At 48.1% G+C, this 20,430-nt stretch overlaps 7 protein-coding genes and 1 pseudogene across 8 annotated transcripts, besides 1 other annotated feature; 4 read left to right on the forward strand and 4 right to left on the reverse strand.

Annotated features, from left to right (window-relative positions):
- Positions 1 to 636: 636 nt before the first annotated feature.
- Positions 637 to 1,161, forward strand: NCS54_01312400 (Hypothetical protein; the record flags this gene model as incomplete). The annotated part of the gene is made up of 2 exons (XM_053158334.1): positions 637 to 981; positions 1,036 to 1,161. Exons 1-2 carry the CDS (start codon positions 646 to 648, stop codon positions 1,159 to 1,161), a joined length of 462 nt encoding a protein of 153 aa, XP_053014309.1. The 5' UTR covers positions 637 to 645.
- Positions 1,162 to 1,245: 84 nt separating this feature from the next.
- Positions 1,246 to 1,983, forward strand: NCS54_01312500 (Hypothetical protein; the record flags this gene model as incomplete). The annotated part of the gene is made up of 1 exon (XM_053158335.1): positions 1,246 to 1,983. The coding sequence occupies one exon, from the start codon at positions 1,246 to 1,248 to the stop codon at positions 1,981 to 1,983; it is 738 nt and encodes a 245-aa protein (XP_053014310.1).
- A 362-nt stretch (positions 1,984 to 2,345) lies between these two features.
- NCS54_01312600 lies at positions 2,346 to 3,500 on the reverse strand (annotated as a pseudogene). The gene is made up of 2 exons: positions 2,890 to 3,500; positions 2,346 to 2,832 (listed from the first exon to the last, which is right to left on the reverse strand).
- Positions 2,346 to 3,500: a sequence feature.
- A 1,020-nt stretch (positions 3,501 to 4,520) lies between these two features.
- On the reverse strand, positions 4,521 to 6,333 carry NCS54_01312700 (FAD-binding PCMH-type domain-containing protein; the record flags this gene model as incomplete). Its single annotated transcript, XM_053158336.1, has 5 exons — positions 4,521 to 4,770; positions 4,828 to 5,204; positions 5,305 to 5,717; positions 5,930 to 6,017; positions 6,076 to 6,333. 5 exons carry the CDS (start codon positions 6,331 to 6,333, stop codon positions 4,521 to 4,523), a joined length of 1,386 nt encoding a protein of 461 aa, XP_053014311.1.
- Positions 6,334 to 7,643: 1,310 nt separating this feature from the next.
- NCS54_01312800 (Calpain catalytic domain-containing protein) lies at positions 7,644 to 9,209 on the reverse strand (the record flags this gene model as incomplete). Its single annotated transcript, XM_053158337.1, has 1 exon — positions 7,644 to 9,209. One exon carries the CDS (start codon positions 9,207 to 9,209, stop codon positions 7,644 to 7,646), a length of 1,566 nt encoding a protein of 521 aa, XP_053014312.1.
- A 2,972-nt stretch (positions 9,210 to 12,181) lies between these two features.
- On the forward strand, positions 12,182 to 12,766 carry NCS54_01312900 (N-acetyltransferase domain-containing protein; the record flags this gene model as incomplete). The annotated part of the gene is made up of 1 exon (XM_053158338.1): positions 12,182 to 12,766. One exon carries the CDS (start codon positions 12,182 to 12,184, stop codon positions 12,764 to 12,766), a length of 585 nt encoding a protein of 194 aa, XP_053014313.1.
- Positions 12,767 to 14,318: 1,552 nt separating this feature from the next.
- Positions 14,319 to 16,371, forward strand: NCS54_01313000 (AA-permease domain-containing protein; the record flags this gene model as incomplete). The annotated part of the gene is made up of 4 exons (XM_053158339.1): positions 14,319 to 14,652; positions 14,751 to 14,958; positions 15,035 to 15,244; positions 15,309 to 16,371. The coding sequence occupies 4 exons, from the start codon at positions 14,319 to 14,321 to the stop codon at positions 16,369 to 16,371; spliced, it is 1,815 nt and encodes a 604-aa protein (XP_053014314.1).
- A 754-nt stretch (positions 16,372 to 17,125) lies between these two features.
- Positions 17,126 to 18,532, reverse strand: NCS54_01313100 (Hypothetical protein; the record flags this gene model as incomplete). Its single annotated transcript, XM_053158340.1, has 1 exon — positions 17,126 to 18,532. One exon carries the CDS (start codon positions 18,530 to 18,532, stop codon positions 17,126 to 17,128), a length of 1,407 nt encoding a protein of 468 aa, XP_053014315.1.
- Positions 18,533 to 20,430: the final 1,898 nt, after the last annotated feature.

A 20,430-nucleotide genomic window follows, 5' to 3' on the forward strand; every position in this document is an offset into this window, starting at 1 on the left:
CATCAAACATCAAACAAACGTTAAACCTAGGATGAAGTGGGAGATCTGGGGTGTTAAGGCTCCAGTGATCGAAGATTCCAAGGCTTCATCCAAACATCAAAACCACCTGTCCGTGATGAAGTGGGAGATCTGGGGTGCTAAGGCTCCAGTGATCGAAGATTCCAAGGCTTCATCCAAACATCAAAACCACCTGTCCGTGATGAAGTGGGAGATCTGGGGTGCTAAGGCTCCAGTGATCGAAGATTCCAAGGCTTCATCCAAACATCAAACAATCTGGAGGATATGGGGTGCTAAGGCTCCAGTGACCAGAAACTCAAGGCTGTCCGCCTCACAAATATCAAATCATCAAACAATCTGGGGGATCCAGGGTGCTAAGGCCCCGGCGACCGAACAATCCAACGCAGGTGTGGTAATAGAAGCTCTTTCCTATTTTTCACCCACGAAGGTGTTTTTGAGGTTTTAATGAGGCCACACTCTGTTACGCAGAAACATCTCGCACCAATGGCTCGAGTGGGAGTGTTGAGATCCGTTGCTTTGACGGATCAATGGCTATTCCGATCCATTGGTGGCTGGGATGTGGATGTCTTCTTGTCTATAGCTTTCGCTGGTTCGCGCTAGTCTTTCTTCTTCTTTAATCAATACAACATGCTCATCTCAACAGAAATCCTCTCATTGCCGGATCTGGATCCCAGTGCATATACTCGTTTTGCCAATATGCCATCCCCTCAGACAGTATCCATTAGCCCCCGTGGCCTCATCCGGCTGGCCGAGAAAGATCATTGGCTGTACATTTCAAGGAAACGGATTGATGACAAAAGCAAAGCAGACTACATCCAGAAGGCTCTTGTTCTGACACAGATTCTTTGGATGGTTACTCAGTGCGTCACGTGCTACGTGAATGATCTACCCTTGACCTTGCTGGAGATACATGCTGTGGTGCATGTCATCTGTGCCGTGTTTCTTTACGCCTGTTGGTTCCAGGTATGTTGACCTCTGACCCAATTCTTCGCTTTGGTCACTGACCGAATTCCACAGAAACCGCTCAATGTACAGGAGCTAGAGATGGTGAACCCAAGCCAATTCTTTGGAGAGGCCGCAGCGATGGTTCAACAACAGTTCTACTCTTCTTGGTCAAACGAACTGGCCATCTTCCCGCCTTGATCTGCGGAACGGCCGATACCTCCGCTCAGGCTTGCCAGCGACCGAGCATCTATGCTATGGTTTAGCCCGGAACACTCATCAGTCATGCGGCAAGGCGACATCTTGTTATCTGGCCTGGCCCTTCACACAAGTTCCAGAGAGCTGGAGGTCACTGCGCAGTTTCTCGAAAGATGGAATGCCATTTTCAGTGCATTTCCCTACGCAGACTGTGAGGTGCTTGCTCGTGGGACTGGCCCCAAGTTTGACGCGCCGCATTTGGAAGAAGAGATTGAACTCATGCGGCAGGGAAAGACGGATTGTCAGGCTCTTTATCTCAGCCGTCTTGACGAGTTTGAGAAGCCAGAGGACTTTCGCGACTTTCCATTCAGCCACCGTGAACGGAACCCGGTGGTGAACTTTCACGTCGCTATTCTTGGCCTGGCACTGCTTCTTCCTGCATGCTACGGCGGTGTCCATCTAGCAGCATGGAAATGGACCTTCCCAAGCCATTTTAAGGGTCTTTTCTGGAAGATTTTCTGCCTCTTCTTTGTTTGCGCATCCCCGGTCATGTTCATCATAGACATTGCCTTTATGGGGCTGGTCGAGCTTATCAACTCTCGGACCGTCACCAACCGCCCAAGAGACGGGGAGGATGCAGAAGATGGGAAATCAAAGAAAGAGAGCGAGACTGACTATTGGGACACTGGATTCTTTACTTTGATTTGTTTCAACATTCCCGTCTTGGTGATGTATATCGTTGCGAGGGTCTATATCGTGCTTGAGTCGTTTTTGAGCTTGAGATCTGTTCCTCTGGGGGTGTTTCTCTCGCCAGCATGGCTCTAGATGGTTCACCATCTATAGAGTTACGGATTTACAGCGTTGTGTCACGATAGGTGAGGCGGAGATGTTGGTTCATGGCTTCCATGGAGTCAAATAGTTTTTCTTTGCGTTTACACACTTATTACTAGAAGTAGCAAGATGCATTAAATAAACTCGATAGATCAATGTACAGTTCGACCTACCAACATACACGCCAATGGTCTACTCATTTCCTTTCTCCGAGCTCAAGGCCATCTGTGGATGGGCCGTAACTGATTATGGAGAGATTGAGCATGTAGATGCGCACAAAGATCAACTATGAAATCTCCAAACATACGCTTTTATAGATGCACAACTACTAACTATGAATGATAACAACGATGCTCTTAGATATCGTCAACAATCGGGCTGACACCCTGAGCAGTTCCAATACGATCTTCAAGGTAGAATCCGAGTCTCTCAACAGTCGCTCGGTCAGACATCCACTTGCCGAAAGCAGTAGGGTCAGTTCCGGGCATCTCAAGGATAGAAGGATAGTTCTTAGGGGGCGCAATATCCTGGCGAACGGTCCAGCTGCCACGGGGCTCCAGGAACTCCTTGCTCAACATGAAGCTATGTAGAAGCTTAGCTCCCTCAGGGTGAGGAGCATCCTTCAGAATAGCGCCAGCCTGAGGCCAAGAGACGAAGCGGCCCCTGACGGGGAAGGAGATGTTGTAGGGAGCAACAGGGCTGAGGCCGCCGGATGCGGTGAAGGTGGCAGCCCACTCGGTATCGTTGCGGGTGAGGAGGGTTCTCGGGGATCTGGTACCACGAACCCAGTGAGGGTTCAGGGCAAGGAGCTTATCAAGCCATTCAGTTCCGAGCTCCTTGATGCTAAATATGATGTATAAGCGACTCTTTCTAAGCCTTACTGGAACACTGAATACTCACATCAGATCGAAGCCAAAGAGGACGGCGTCGTCGTCGTTGGGATAAGTGAGGACAAGCTTATCCTTGAACTCGGGACGCACCCAATCCTCCCACTCAACCGGTCCCTCAACTCCCGGGAGCTTATCGGATCTCCATTGGCCAATCCAAGCAATGATGGCCATTCCGTAGTGGTAAGCGTTTCCCTTGTTCTTGAACTGGGGGTGAATCTTGTCCCAGCCAAGAGGGGCGTAATCCAGCAGAGCGCCCTGGGAGGCCCATCGAGGGTAGTCGTGCAGGGTTTGGAGGATGATGCTGTCCACCTGGACGTTCTTCTCGGCGATCTGCTTGTCCAATTTGCCGTCGTGGTACTTAGACAAGTCGACAGTGACATTAAGGGTCATGCCAGGGAATCGCTGCTCGAAGGCCGTTTTCAAGTCTTCTCGCGAATTGGCCTCGTCACCGCCGTGCCAGAGGGTAACAACACCGCCCTCGGCAAGGGCTGCCTTGTAAATCTCATCAATGCTGCGCTTTTCGACCTTTGTCGCCGCCGCATTGACGAGGGCTTGGCTACCCAGCAGGGCAATGGTAAGAAGTAAGCGAATCATGATCAACGACTGATTGGACTCCTGATTGAGAACCAAGTGATGAGTGTTCGATGGCAATGAAAGGCGACGACATTGCTCTTTTATTCTGACTTTCACCGCTGACCTCTGCCAAGTATCTGAAGGGATATCCCGCAATGCTGCTTGCCTTGGCAATGGTGATCAATAAGCTGCCGCGTAAGATCTACGACAGCCGAGCGGGATGACCCGCTTGATTTAAACGCGTCAATGCAACCATCGTGGGCTATGTTTCTGGTCACGACGAATGCCCGTTCGGCGTTGGCCGAAGGTGTGGATCTCCAGGCCTGGCATGTATCACAATAATTAGACAACGGCTTCAGATACTCTGTTTGGCCTAGAAGGAACAGTGCTTCTTCCTTGCAGTGGCTCGAGGACACAAGTACAATGTGCTTTGCTTACAAAATTCTTTCATAAACATGACGGAGAGCATATTTGCCTTGTTTCAAGCACTGGTTTTCAAGCATAAGTGGCAATCCTTGGCGGGCTCGAACCACGGAGAAAATTTGTCCTTGATCTTCTAACTACTTGATGTGAGACAACCAATAAGCCAGGTAACTACAGGTAACAGCCTCGGAGGCGAGCCGCGCGGGTATTACAAGTTTAAGGCTTTTCTGAACTAAGCAACCACCTTAACTCCAATGACGCCTTTTTCGGGGGTTCTCCGCGCTCCGTAGGGTAACAATTGGTGGGGATATGTAGCTCTCTACCTTGTGTATAAGAAAGCAGTTTAGTGGTGGTAAATCTTTTTCATGGCCCTGTGCTCAATTGCAACCCCCGTGATAAACACTAAATCATGCCATCCGAAACTGTCGGCTTATCGAAGAGCACCTATGAAGGTAGAGCCATCTGGTTAAACAAATAGCCGGCTTCAGAGCTGGTCTGTTCCCCAATCTTTATCCTGTTTCCACGACTCCTGTGACCGCTATCCGTGCGTTCTTCATGGTGTAGAGATGAAGGATGAAACCCCTGATCGTCCCTTAAACTTTAATCCGCACCCGATACAAAATGCGACGGGAGCTGCAGGGCCCTTCACTCTATACGCGCATAGAAGTTGAACCTCCCGTGGGGGTCATACTTCTGTTTTAAACCTTTCAACTTCCTCAATCGGACGCCATCGTTTCCATAGATCTGTCGAGCAGCCTCGGTGCCCCTTGCATATCCGATGTAAACACTCATGTCTCTCTCACCGGTCCCCTTGTGCAACAAGCCCCTGACTTTTGTGCCAATTTTAGTGGCAATTTTGTCATTCTTGGGCGACGAATAGAGAAGGGAGAAAAGCCTATAGATGAGTTGTTAGAGTAGGGCCACATTGCACATCATTTTGAGCCCGACTTACGCAATAACGTTGCTCTCTCGATCTGCCACCGCAGTGGTCGATGCATCGATTGCCCGCACTCCTTGAAGAGGGTATCCCTCAAATATGACATAGCTGCGCTTGAAGTCGGGGTTCTTGATTATGAATTTACTAAACTCATCATACACAGCACACTGGGTCGGGACATGATGCTTCTGGAGGTTCAGAGAGTAGCCTTGTGTGCGGATGCCCTTCTGGCATGCGACAGAGTTATCGTCAAACGCAAATACGGCAGAGATCTCACTGTAGGAGATCTCCTGGGTGCTGTTGAAAATTGGCTTGAGGTCCAGATAAGGCTTGGCATGTGGTGCCATCTCCTTCTCTGAGCCATCGTACACCATGAGAAAGAGTAGTACTGGCTATTGGAGCTCTGTCAGCGACGATGATGCTCAAGCTTTGTAAGTGGGGGTTTCTTGTGCGTCCAAAACAAGCGAAGAAATAAGAGACATCGCCACGTACCGTATTTGGGTCGACATCAGGAACGATGGTGTACAGGGAGGCGACGAGCATGCCTGCTGGCTGCCGATCAACGCCATACCCGTTTGCGATGGCTTTGTTCGCAACTTCATAGAAAGCTCCGATCTGATCAGGGAGGTAAATGAAGGTCTTGACAAGCCAGTTGTCTTTGGCAGGAGCGTCGTACACCTTGTAAATGACCTCTGTAACAATTCCAAAGTTGTGGCCGGCTCCTCGAAGGGCCCAGAAGAGTTCAGAATTCTTCTTTGTGGAGGCGGTGACAGCTTTCCCGTTGGCCAGCACAACGCGGGCAGCAACAATCTGGTCAGCAAGCGAACCGTAGTGCCCCTGCAGGGTTCCATGACCGCCTCCAAGGGCAACACCCATGAGGCCGGTGCACTCGCAGACACCAGTCACTTGATGTGAAGATCAAAAGTCAGTACACATATTCAATTGATAAGGCCTAGGTAAGAAGCACTCTGAGAGTCGGCTGTACTCACCTGAGCGCTTGCCTTGGGCAGAAAGAAACCTTTCAACCTGCCCACTTTTTACTCCTCCGCCGAGACTGACTGTCTTGCCATCTTTGATAACTTCATGGTGTTGAGTTTCTGAGTAGATATTCCGATACCATGCTGCATTCTTTGCAGTTGTGAAGTCCAACCATGGCCTCCAGAGACAGTCAGAAAAGGGATGCCCTTCTTGTTGGCATATCGAACCTGTCAAAAGCCACAAGTTAGCGATAGGCTCCGTAGTAAATCGATTCAAGAAGCATACAATTGCCTGAACATCCTCTTCGCTAGCCACTTTGACGTATGCCGCATATGATGGAGCAGCAAACTTGGACCATCTCAGGCTAACATCGAGAAAGTCTACTTGGTTTGGGATGTAAATCTCGGCATCAGCAGACAGCATGGGGCCCAGCTGAGCCGCTATCTTCTTGGCGGGAAAGCATGTCGACGCTGTTGATGCTGCAGACGCAAGAGAAAAGAATATCACGGCCAAAGCGTATTGAATGAAAGCGAATTGCCTCATCTTGGCTCTGCTTACTCTTAGGATGGCGATGTTCAAATTCAATGACTCTGAACCGAGCACCCACGACTTTTAAAGCCTGCTATCACTCACATACGGGTCTCCAAATATCTGCTTCGTTGTTGTAGCTGTACGCCAAGCAGCTGAAACTGCCAAATGCAGCCCTCCCTGGTAGGGCTGTTTAGCGAAGCGATGTATTATTGGAAGATGACATGGGAATTCATGGTGGGACCAATCTGACAGGTCTGACAGGTTTGACAGGTGGATATTCAGCTACGAACTAGAAGTAATCGATACTCAATTAGGCAGCGCCAAGGCTAGGAAGCACAAGTAGATAGCAAATGACAAACTGGGAGTGGAGGCAATCTTGAAAACATTGCTCAACCGAGAGCTGAGGCCGAGGATAACGCTAGTGGCTGACAGTGCAGCAGACTGCGTCCGGAGAAGCCGAATGGGCTCATTGTCGATAATGAGCACAAGAGTAAGGTTGAGGCATTATCTTGATCCATTGGAACTAAGAAGCTCGTTGGGCGGCATTCGGTCTTTCAAGAAAAATGGGGGGAAATACTCGTGCGTGACAAGGAGTTCCCCTAAGAAGATTGGGCTCCAACGTACGCCGCCCACCTGCATGACGCAAAAGCCACAAGCTGGCATTATACACCAGTTCTGAGGCTTATGGATGATAACTGGCAGCTAGAGAAGGCAATGTTTGATCAATTTACCCCATCTTCCCTGGTCTAAGGTTGCAGCTAATGAGAACCACTTACTCAGGAACATGCCCGCCATCTATCGCGAGTAGATCCAAGCTAGAGTATTTTCATATCCGTTCCTCCATGATTCAGCACTCTCCGAGCAATGCCGTTCACTGTGGCCGTGCTTCATGTTGAGGCGCTGAGGGGAATACTGAACAATCGTAATCAGCAACATCTAGGCTACTGCTAGCGAGAACCTCTCCTCACATCTATCATCGTAATAAGGTCCCGTTATCTTGCTAAAACATATGTAGTCGAGTACTGAATTCACTTTCATTTTGAGAAAATCACCAGATCAATGACGTGCAATTGAAAGCATGGTTGTATTGCGAACCAGACTTGTCCCCGACCCGACAACCAACCCCCAAACCTAGACTACCAAACAAGAAGGATAAGTAAGGAGTGTGGTTACATTAAAATCACCAATAAAAGGATTTTAAAGGAAAACCCAAATGATTAGCCCAGCTTGTTGGGTCGACGTAAGACAACGAAGTGGACTTTTGGGGTCATCGACTGCCTCGTTTCAGGGTCGGAAATACCAGTTGAGGTGTGTTCGCTTAATTAGTCGGCAATACCGATCCAGGCAAAGCAGTGCTTGAAAGCGCGGGCCTCGAGGGCGAAGAGACCACCGTGGTCGAGCATGGCAGCGGGGTGCCACTGATCAGGGGTCAGGCGCTCAAGGAGGTCGGGATAGCTGTTGAGGCCGAGGGGCTCAGTCACACCCCATGGGTTGCGGAGGACGATGTACTGCTTGTCACCCTTGAAGGTATAGCCGAGGACAGAGTAGGCGTGGTTGGCCACGATGTTGCTGCCCTGGTACATGTCGCCGGTGGCGTAGGTCCAGGCGGTCATGGGGTTGATGGTCTTGAAGTTGACGCAGTTTTGGCGGACAAGGCCAAGGAGGCTGCAAGCAGAGTGCTTCTCAGTCTGGAAGTAGTGGGGGTCCTGGCCGTTGATCTGGGCCATGGCCTTGACGGGGTCACCACAGTGAGTCTTGGTGATATCGGGGTGCTCAGAGTTGCTGCCAGTGATCCACTTGGCGAAGGCCTTCTCGTACAGGGAAGGCCAGATGTCGGCACCATCGCTGGAGCGGCAGTAGATAGGCTCGTTGTTCGAGTTATTGATGGGGATCTCGTAGTTGACCTCAACAGTCTCTGTTTTGGAGTTGTTGTGTCCGCCCTTGTCGTGGAACTTGATAGCAAGCTTCCTCTTCTGGTTCTGGTCGTGGTGGACCCTGGTAGCCCGGTTGATGCAAGAGGGATCAGCCCAGAAGACGGAGAAGAGAGCAGCAATCAGCCAGCTGTTGCTCGAGCAGCCCTGAGTGGGGTCGTCAAAGCCGTGCATGGCGATTCTCTCCTCGCCAAGTCGGAACATGGCGATGTCACCAATGAGTCGCTTGTTGACGTCCTGGAACAGGCGGTCGTACATGTCGCGCCAGGTACCGTTGGGAGGGCTCCAGTGGCCACCCTGCTTTCGATACTCGCTGACGAGCTCGTTGATGGTCATGGTCAAGTCGCGGTTGGACACGGTCCTGCCGATAGAGTGGGCATTGAGGACGAGATGCATCTTGCCGTTCTGCATGCGGGCCATCTTGACCTTCATCTTGGCAAAGTCCTTGAGGCCGAGGTGCTCGAGATCGTCGAGCCTCTCAATCTCGGAGAGATCAGGGGTCATGAGATCACGCTCCTTGAGGATCTTCATGTCCTTCTCGTTGAGTCGCTCCGCCTTGCGGTCCTTCTCATCGAGCTTGAGTCCAGCAAAGAGCACAGAGTTGTGCTTCATGTCGAAGAGCTCATCGTAATCCGTCTGCAAGACATTGGACAGGATGGTGGCCGAGGTCGGCGAGTATTTGTCAATCTTGCGTCCAATGAGAGCCTCGCAAAGAGCATAAGGGTTGACAGCTCCGACGTTGATGTCCTTGGGAGGAGAGTCGGGGTGCATCTTGTTGCCACGTCGAGAGGACATTGGCGTCACCTCGGGAACCTCTTCGTAGTCGGCCTGAAGGCCATCCGAGGGCTTCTCGAGCTTCTGGCCAAGAAGGGCCTCGACCAAGGTGTAGGGGTCGATGTTGAAGGTCCTGTTGTCCTGAGAACCAGAGGAAGAGGAAGAGAAACGAAGGTCACCCATGTTGGCGGTAGTGAATGTTGGGAAAAAGATTTTGAGAGTAATTGTTGCAATGAATAGACAAGTAGCTGTGTCTGAGCTGTTTGTGTCCTGGAAGTTCTGAGTCAACGGGAGGAGATAGATATAGATACTCCCCTTGACCGACTGTAAACAGCACACATGAGATCCGCGTCATGGCGAGACGCCGCATTGTCAGCGATGAATCACGTCTGCACCTAATAGAACTCTCTCCGCAGTCGTAGCTGCCCTTGGCCGGGTTTCATCAAGTCTCATGGCCTGATACTGCCTTAATCTTCACGTGTACACTGCTCTCAGCAACCAGATGCATGGCTTGGACGGCTCGCTCGGCCTTACTCACGGCTTAACGCGAGTGTACATGCATGTTGAGTCCCAGAACACAGAGATGCTCGGTTTCTCCGCCATGTCAGCCTTTGCAAAGTCACTTGTCAAGAGAGTTTGCGGGGGACGTGGATGGCGTCCCCGCACGAGGATGGCGATCCAGCATTGGTTTCCGTTGTCCCGAATGGTAGGGTCTCGTCAGAGACAGTCAATTGATTTCAAATATTAGTTGTATGAAGCATGTAGTTTGAGGGGATACGATGATTAACGCTCCCGCTATTAAGTCAGGGCCGTGTAAGGGCGCGTGCGGATGTAACCGGGCGGGAGGCGCCATTGGAGCACAACCCACGATGACTTTTTTTGAAACGTTGTCTGAGGGGTATTAGACGCCACACCATCACTGCCGGTCTAGACGCTTTGTTGACTACGTAATCTTCAATCAGAGGCTTGACGAGAGCTTTTTGCGAGCGAGATATTGAGCTCGCCGATGCCGTGTGTTCACCTATCCATCTCAGGGATACCCTATCTCTTGATGCTCGCTTTGGTCTGTTTACCCGACGTCACTCTTGAAAATTTGCACATTATAGTTTTGGTGACCTTTCTCTCAGACACGGTTAACCGCGGCCCGAGGGCGGCTGTAGATCATTTCCCCAAGATGAGAATACTACGAGTTGAGTCCAAACTCAATGGCATTCATCCCACAGGCCCATGAGAGCTGGGACAGAGCTGGTCTTTTCTGAAATGAGGCAAAAAGTCCATCAGTCTGTACTGTGAGCTCAATGTCCTCCAGCACGGCCCGAACAAGATGGACAACCAGGTACCTGAGCTTCTAGACTTCTTAGCCTGACAAACTAGCATGCCATGCGAATCAACTAAGCGTAGCTAAGTTTCGGGGCTTTGCTCACATATTTGCTTCTGATATCACGGGAAAGTCTGAGGATCGGAGTTCTGGCACAGAATGAAGCCAAGCTGTGTGTGAAGACGAGTGTTATTTCTGTCCCAGTGATCTGAGAATCGTCCCACTATGATTCTGTTTGCTGACGCCCTGGCCTTTCATGCCATTCTTTCTCCTAACTCAGAAACCTCGGCCAGCTCGCTTAACACATGTGACCATATGCTTTTGATTCTCAATAACTTCACGTGGGAGAGTTGAGGTGAAGAGCCGACCGTTTTCAGGGGCGGCTGTGCGGCTTGAAGTCAATTGCAAGATCAATGAATCCCATGTGGAACTTTATGTCAACGACCGACAGCAGTTCGGGAGATCGCCCGATGATAGAATCCAAGAGCGATGCTCCCGGCCGAGATCCGACCAACCTACGCGAGAGGGCAAAGAGAAGGGGAGAGTTTCATTGCACTTAGCGAGACCAAACAGCCTGACTTTTCATGATGCTTCTCGTCCGTATACAATTAATAGCACTCGCTAAGCATTTTTTTTTTTCCTGGATAAATTACAATAACGCCACGTTTCAGGGAAGGGGGAGAGTTCACGGTATCTTATGCCGCACGAGTAGACACTCGCATGTGGCCGGTAAATCGCGTCGACGGCAGTCCTGTCAAGGCGCCTCCAAGATTCTAGTCGCGTGCCTTGCTACTAAGTCTGGAGCTCTCTTTGTGTCTGTGACAATAGAAGTGGCTAGACCAAAACTGACCTCCCGGGTCCTGTCCTGCCGCACCAGCTAGGAGGGTAGGGTCATGGACACCATAGAGTCTGGCTTTGATTACAGCTAACAAAAGGTCTCCTCCAATTGCATAGGAGGATACTCGATGATCGAATGTTTCGAAATATTCTAGCCAGCCTAGCTATGGGCGAGCTGCCGCGCAGTTGCATCTCAACTCTGGTCTGCATGTTGATGGAGCCGTACGAAAGTGGTGTGTGTGGTTTGAGAACGGAGCATGCCACCCTACACCACCTTTTCAATAGTTGACGGATTTTCTGTAACTCGATTGATCTGCCAACAGTGTCTAATGACCTAGGCCCGACACTAGGGGGATCAAGTTGTGCGGAAACCTATTCTTGAGGAACTATCATGACCACTTCCCCTGGTGATTCCGGGTAAGACTTTGGCGCCTGAAGCGATGGATCTATCAACTGAAGCATGAAGGGGCTTCGATACAAGGCCCGCTATGTTATTGGCATGAAATCAAAAAAAAAAGCCAGTGTCACTCACTCCTGATAGGTCCGGCGCGTACAACCGGTCCTGGGTTTGGTATATATGCCGAGACCAGTGCCAGTGCGATTGATACAATCGTGATATCTATGACTCCTGACGTTGTCCAAAGTGAAAGATCCTTTCATCTCTCGCATTCCCTTCTCTGGCATTCCATGGAAGGTTACACAAGGAGCTGAATCTTAGTCATGCTCACAGACTTGTAACACCCCGCTAAAAATACAAGGTCTCTTAAAGCGGTTCAGGTTTCATAATGCATCAAGAAGATGCAATGAAAGTGGATAGTCACAGTGGGATATTCGTATATCCGAGCCTTGATTTTCTGAGTAAGACAAGTCTCACAAACTGTGAACAACACGGTACTCTTTTGATCCTCAATTTCTGTTGTTTTGTTGTGAGCTTGTTTCAGTCACATACTAGAGTGCAGCGTCCTTGTAATCGAAGTTGTTGGTTATCGCACGAGCCAAGATGGGAGACGAAGCAGCCAACGAGTCGCAGGTAGCGATTGCCATCAAGATCCCGCCCTCCTCTCACGCCGACGATGAGTCCTTTGCCGCGACAGTGGCCAGTCTTGTTAATTCAGCCTATACAGAGGCTGAAGGGGACATCTTCTTACCTAATTACCAACGCACCTCTCCCACCGAAGTCGCCCAATTCATCCGCAACGGACAACTGGCAGTTGCGTACCTCAAGGATTCCGGCCACCCTATTGGTTGTGTGTGCATCAAGTTGCTCGGGCCCGGCCGAGGAGAGTTCGGCATGTTGGCACTGGATGCCACGCATCAGGGCGCTGGGTTAGGGCGGCGACTAGCCATGTTCGCGGAAGCCGAATGCCGCAGGAACGGATGCACGATCATGCAATTGGAAGTGCTGGTGCCGAAAACCTTTCATCATGCTGGAAAGGAGAGGATGCAGGCGTGGTACCAACGACTGGGTTACAAGGTTGTCAAGCTTGGCAGTTTTGACGAGGACTACCCTGAACTGGCCAAGATTCTTTCGGGACCCACGGATTACAAGATATTTGAGAAGAAGCTCGTCGAGGCAGTTGCATAAACAGAGACAATGAATCTATGGCTCAAGCACGCACTGTAACAACGTGGTACCTCACATTGTGAATTTGTCATCCTAGAACTGACGACTCTGGCTCAACCATGTCAACGCTTTGCATGATGTGACATTTCAGGGTTCGTCCGAGGACCTCCCTACCCCCACAGTTCTCAAAGAGCCGTTTAGGCAAGTGGCATCTCAAGGAGGGCGTCGCACGGCCCCATGGGGGTGATGCTTCATCTTGGCATCGCCACCGAAGCTTTCGGGATTTGACACGGTTCCGCGACAGATGACTGACATTTGGGGAGATGTGCAAGAAGTTACCCCATTCCTATGTTCATTAGAAATTTCCTCAAGAAAGAAAACCCAAGGTTGATAGCTCAAGCATGACAAGCACCTTCTATCAATCATCCCCTGACTGCAAAGCATCTAATCGATGATATTGCGTGTGGAAAGCCCCCGCCCCCAGGCCTCTTCGAACCCTTTGACCAACTTGCGTCACGTCCAAGATCGAGGTTCCTGAGTGGCTTGGGTACGGGACAATTGCCACATGGCTTCCCGTTTGCTTGCCTGTCTTGGTGGAGATGGCGGAGATGAAGCAAGCCGCCGAGCCCGGCTCGTCCACCCAGGTAGTCGAGGAACTAGTGGAACCATGTTGAAAGAAAACTTAGACGCTCCTGCTAAGGAGTACTTAGATTGGCGTGGTCGCTCTATACGAGCCCATGTACTCCTTAATGAGCGCGAGCAGGGATTCAGTCGCAGAAGCAGCCCGACTCCCCAAGCGATGCCTTGAATCTCAGGCAAAGTTCTTGCACGGTCCCTCTACCTCCCAGCTCAACCCACAACGGACTTCGGTAGAGGCAACAAGAGTCATGACAAGCAACCGGCAATTTCAACGGCCCCTTAGCCCTATCTCCTGGTTTCGTCCGGTACCGAGAGTTGGAACCGACTCCTGCGACAGCTCATCCAGGGAACAGTTGGCCTGAGAACCGTCCGTCAATCGGAAAATCTGTGCCACAGGCTCGGCTGGAACTCCGTCTCAACCTTTCTACAACAAGTTAGTTAAGGGGGCAAATCGAGCTATTTAGAGTTTGGACCATGCATTGTGGCTTGCTTAGCTCATTGCCAATCGTATCAGCTGGCGACGCCATGTGGCGCGCCTTCACGAATCGAGGACATGGCATGAATCGCTTCTGTTGATGAAGCATGATTCTCCTGTATGGCAATTGCACCACAGGAAGCTTCGAAGGCATCTAGATCTCGCGAGACCACCCTCCCAAGACGACATTCGAAGCACTCGCTTGCTGATAAGGATGAGGCGTCTCTTGGCAGCGGAATCGTCGTCCCGCGAACGGACGTGGAGACAGGGGCTCAAGCGATTCAGGTGAGCGCTGGCACGTGCTGTGATGTGCGAGGGAATCCCCTGCCTGTGAAAAGGCTGCGACGCCCTTTGGAGATTTGGCCACCCGTCGTCAATCGACAGCCAGCCCAACCCACGAGTGAGGTGAGAACAGATCGAGAGTTGAGCATCGCTCAACCTCAGGGTATGCCTTCAACCATGGCCTATCAACGAGAGATTGAGATGCAGGCGATACCGCCGCCGCCCCAGAAGCCAGTCATCCTCGTCGAAAACAGCTTCGCCGTCACCATTAGCGAGCCGGAGAAGCCGGTCCCGGAGCCAACGGGGGCCTTCAATCGTTTGCTGCACAGCTTTGGTCCAGCTTCCAACAGCTCAGATGATGGCATGAGCCTGAGCAGCCACGGCACAGCCCATGGTCCCCATGGGCGGTTCTTCAGTCTTCGGAGGGCCAACTACAAGTCTGCCAACACGCAATTGGCCCGGGAACTCAAGAATCGTCATCTGCAGATGATTGCCTTTGGTGGTTCAATTGGTATGTGGACCCTTCAACTCAGCTGCCTCATGCGGTATTGGCGTCGCCCTCGATGACATCTATTCTTCATGTATTGACGACAACTATCTCCATTACAGGAACTGGTCTATTCGTCGCGTCAGGAGTAGCTCTCTATCGTGGTGGTCCAGCCTCCCTGTTGCTTGCCTTTGTCATCATGGGCGTCATGCAGTTCTTCACGATGCAGGCTCTAGGCGAGCTTTCCGTGGCTTTCCCAGTTGGCGGATCCTTCGCCAATTACTCGACTCGTTTCTTGGATCCATCTTGGGGCTTTGCGATGGGTTGGAAGTGAGTGTCCCGTCGGCCTTGAACCCCTCATCAGGAGTCACCTGAAGTAGACAATGAACACTGACACCATGTGAAGCTATACCCTCCAGTACCTCATCGTGTTACCGCTTGAAATCATTGCGGGCGCCTTCACTACTATGTACTGGAATCCAGAGCCCAGCAAGTCGATATTTGTTGCCATGTTCCTAGTCATCATCGCGGGCATCAATCTGCTTGGTGTGCGAGGATATGGCGAGGCAGAATTTATCTTCTCCACGGTCAAGGTGATAGCCATTCTAGGATTTATGTAAGAGAGCTCAACTCCCCCTCTACGGCAAGGCAGAAAGGGGACCAGTTCTGACGTGATCTAGCCTCCTCGGTATCATCATCAACGTCATGGGCCATCCAGATAGCGGCTACATCGGGTTCCAATATTGGTCAAACCCTGGAGCTTTCCACCATGGCTTCAAAGGCTTCGCCAGCGTTCTGGTCACGGCAACCTTTTCCTTTGCTGGCACTGAAATGGTTGGACTCGCCGCAGCCGAAACCGCAAACCCCCGAAAATCATTGCCGGCCGCCGTCAAGCAAGTGTTTTGGCGAATCAGCATCTTCTATATCACCTCGATCCTGCTGATCGGCTTGCTGGTGCCTTATAACCAACCTAGGCTACTGGGGGCCAAGTTTGGCTCTGATGCCGTGGCTAGTCCTTTTGTCATTGCCATCGAGAGCGGTGGTCAGACGGTGCTTCCGAGTGTTATGAACGGCGTCATCCTTGTAGCTCTCATCAGCGTTGGCAATACTGCCGTGTATGCCTCGTCCCGCACCCTGACTGCATTGGCAGAGCAGTCTTTGGCGCCAAAGATCTTCACCTACATCGATCGTCGTGGCCGCCCGCTGGCTGCTATCATCTTTGCTTGTGTCGTTGGCCTACTTGCATTTCTCGCCGATACTGACATCCATACCGAAATCTTCAACTGGCTTCTTGCGATCAGTGGGCTCAGCACCCTCTTCACCTGGGCCAGCATCTGCCTCTGCCACATCCGCTTCCGGAAAGCTTGGGAACTATCTGGATATAACCTCTCACAGTTAGCATTCCGCTCCCAAGTCGGCGTATGGGGATCTTGGGTCGCGCTGGGATCTTATGGAATGGTGCTGGTTTTGCAGTTCTGGGTTGCGGCATCCCCAATTCCGCTTGAAGATGGAGAACCCTCCACGCAAGAGAGGGTTAAGACTTTCTTCATGCAAGTCCTTACTGTGCCTATAATATTTGCCTTTTATCTAGGTCACAAGCTTTGGTGTCGTACAAAGTTTGTGCGCGACAAGGACATGGATGTTGATACGGGTCGGAGGTATCTGCAGACTTGGAACGAAGACGAGGCGGAGGCGAGAAAAGGCTGGCCCCTCTGGAAACGAGTGTATAATACCATGTGTTAGACTAATTAGATAGGCTATCGCGGCGAAGACAAAGTGTTCAATAGACCTAATACCTGACAAGATTCTCACAACTAGGCTCGGACGATGTGCTTCAATTCTCAAACCTCGCAACCACTACTCAATCAACGAGCCCTATTGTCATCGATGTCATCGAACACGGGGATCACGTCGTAGCGAGCAAGATCTGATCGAGACCTAGCTCCATTCTACATTGTGAAAGGGCATGTCGTTCTCACAGCCCCAACAGCAGACTGTAATCCTCCATTGGGCTCTTGTGATCTTGTTGGCCGTGAAGCTGTCTACGAAACAAGCCTATGCCATCATTTGAGATATCGCCTTGTTGTATTAGGTACAAGAGGTGAGGTCCATCTTAGTGGGAACTTGACAGCAACTCGTGACACCAGCAAGGAGAAGAATAAGTCATCATACAAGAAATAATGGATGGGTACACGACGGCTTGGACCACGAGCACGTTGTGAAATGTGCAAATCCTATTGGCTTGAACCCTTTGACAAGCGCCAAGAGCTGTTGGAGTTCAAGCTGTGAAATTGGCCCAGGCACCGACTTAAACGGGAGTTCCAGCTTGACTGTTGGAGGCGGAAGGTAAACGGTAAGGGTCAATTTGATTAACAGTGCCTTCCTGCTTCTCTCAACTCCATGCTAAACTATGCTAAGCTTTTCTAGTAACATTGAGACAGGTGAAACTTCCAATAATATAAATGATCCGGACCATGTCACCATGCCCTCCACTCTTCTAGGCTTGCTTCGTACCATCTTCCTTGCGGCCACGTCCATGCCGCCATTCGAAAATGGTGCGAGGCTTTTCCTTGATGACTTGTCGAAGCTTGTCGACGCTTCGGTCCATCCACACCTCAGGGGAAGAGCCACTGACCGGGTGCAGGGGCAGACTGTCTCTGCTCAGGAGGAAAGAGTCTGACTGGCGAGTGTCAAAAGAGGCGATGAGGTCCATATCCGCGGCAATCTGATCGCAGTATGTCTCGAGCGGCAAGTCGTTCACATCATGACCAAAGGGGTTTTCGATCTCTTGGCCAATAAAGAGCAGACCAAGGATGATGTAGGCGGCAGCGATGGAGGCCGGGATGGCGATCCACTCAAGCTTACCCGTCAGCTGGAACGGGAGAAGGATGACATAAATGAAAGTGATTTGGCTGATAGCGATTGTATAGGCGATCGGTAGTGGGGTGTTGAGGACCCTCTCACAGCCTGTCATGGCGTCGTTGAGCATGGTCAGATGATTGTACGCGAGGGTCTGTTGCATGAGAACAGGCAGCTGCTTGTTGCGCACCATCGAGTCCAGAGTGACAGCAAGGTGGTTGAGGATTTCAAGAGGCAGATTTCCCTGGTGTTGTTCGGCCTTCTTAACAGCCTTCCGGGGATTGCTGGTGGCAAAGGGAATGCCCAGATACTCGCCAGCAGAATGGTACATCGACTTCGACCGGCTGACGCGAGCCTCGGGTGAAGTGCCATTGCCATTGGCGACAATGAAGGTATCGAGAGACGCAATGTAGGGCTGGATATCGGGTTGGGTGTCACAGGGTTCGAAACGGAGTTGGTGCTTGAGAGCCATCGCAAAGGCGACGATAAGATTCATAGCCCCAATCTTCTTGAGGAGGATCTCTCGAGAGTCCTGGCCAGCAGGCTCAACGGTGTGAATCCAGAAGATGCGACCAAGGGTTTGTGATGCCAAGGTCAGGCTTCCCCAATAACGACGGCCCTCGGCGTAACGTTCGTATGCGGTGGACCCGCGGAAAGAAAGGCACAGACCGACGACAAAACCAAGAATGGTGAGAAGAACGGAGTTAACGTTGATGGGTTTAACCTTCATGGAGATGACGGTAATGAGGGTCGACCAAGCTGCGATGAGAAGGAGTGGTACCATCAATTTGGGGATGATGGACCCATGGAGTTGCATGACCAACGGCCATTTTGAATGGCTCTGGAGGTTTCGCGGGCCGGTGAAGTAGCTGTCATCGGGTTCGGTAGTGCGATGAAAGAGGTGCGGGTGGACGTGGACGCTTGGCGAAGGAGGCGATTGTGGGTAGGACGGGACGTCGAGTCCGGGCGAGTGAAGAGGTTTCACATTTGGGGCCGCCTGAGTCTTGTCTTCGGTCGCCTGGACCGTGGCAGTGGTGGCCTGCATCTTGCTCAACGGTTCACGGCGTCGACGAATGCGTTAGGGGACGCGATCTCTGTAAAACTGGGAGAGTCAGTCAGTCTCTCATGGTGAAGGAAACAGTGGAGTTCGGAGTGCCTACCGAGCGTTGATGCACAAATTGACGCGATGGGTGCATGTGAAGGAAGGAAAGTGGGTGAGACAAGGAAGGAAAAGCCAAGACCTTAAGAGAAAGCCAAGATTCGAGAGAGGGGAGGAGCTACAGCAGGAGGAAATGAAAGGGACTTCCGACATGGTACGGCTGACTACGCGCTAAGGCAAGCTGACACTGTAGAGTAACGCTATGATCTTGGTCTAGGCCTAATTGAGTAGAGAAGCGCCCAAGAGCTGATAAGAGGCGGTATTGAGATAAATATAATAGGAAGAACATAAGATAAAAAATTAAATAAAATAAAAATATAAAAAATATAAAAAAGTATTAATATATATATATAATAAATAAACTAGTTAAATAAATAAATTATTTTTTCTTACCCTCATAAATAAAAATTATAATAAAAATATTATAAATTATTTAATTAATTAAAATTACTTATTATATTTTTTCTTAAATATCTTAATTATTACTTAATAGGTTTTTATATTATAATTAAGATTATTATAAATATTATAATATTAAATCCCTAAGTATATTAATTTTTTTAATTATTATTTTTTAATAACTTAATTATTATTTATATATTAATATATATTTAATTAATTAATTATTTATTTATTTTATTATTATAATTTTTTTTATTATTAAGTCTTTTTAACTTTTTAATATTAATTAAATATTTTATTTATTTTTTAAAAGTTTTTATTTTTAATAATTAATAAAATAATTTAATATATTATTATTTAAGTTTTTTTTTTAAAAAACCTTAAGGCTTTAAAAATTAATTTTAAGAAATTATTATAATATTTTTAATTTATTTTTTAAGGTATTTAAACTAAGATTTAGCCTTAAATATAATTTATAATATTCTTAAGAGTTAAAAAATTAAAGGCTTAGTTTTTTTTTTAATAAATATTAAAGTTTATAATTATATATTAAGCTTTAAAATAATAATTTTTAAATTAAAAAAAATAAAATTAATTTTTAATAGCCTTTTTATTATTTTATTAATTATATTAATTTTATATATAATATAAAAAATTAAAAAAAAAGAATTATGTTAAAATATAAATATAAAAATATAAAATAATTATTAAAGCTATTAATTAATTAGGGTAACCCTAGTTAGATATTATATATAAAAAGACTTTTTAAAATACTTATAGCTAAGTTATTATAAAAAGCTTAGTAAATAAAAGCCTTATATATAATAAAAACTTATTTTTAATTTATAATTTTACCTTAATTTAGCTATTAAGGCTTATTATTTTATAATTCTTTAATTTTTATTAATAAATAATTAATATTAAATTAAAATAAAAGAATTAAAAGTATCTTATTATTTCTTAAAATAATTATTTACTTCATAGGCTAGTATAAAAAATAATCTAAGAAATAACTTATTAAATTATTATAATTTAAAAAGCCTTAAAGAGTTAATCTAAGAGACTAAAAGATATTAATATTTATTATTAATTTATATTATAAACTTTTTTAATATAAATTAATAATAAATATTAAAATTACTATAATTAATAAGATTATATATTAAAAAAAATATCTTATTAATAAAAAAATAAAAATTAATATTAATAATCTTTTTTTTTTTTATATTTTTAATATTAATCTTAATAAATAAATAAAGAAAAAACTATAAATATAAAAATAAAAATATAAAAAATAAATAAAAAAAACATCTTTTATTAAAGATTTTAAAATACCTTATAAATTAATTGATTAATAACTAGCTAAGAGATTATAAAAGACT

This window comes from Fusarium falciforme, chromosome 11, assembly GCF_026873545.1.
Source record: "Fusarium falciforme chromosome 11, complete sequence".
Lineage (NCBI taxonomy): Eukaryota > Fungi > Ascomycota > Sordariomycetes > Hypocreales > Nectriaceae > Fusarium > Fusarium falciforme.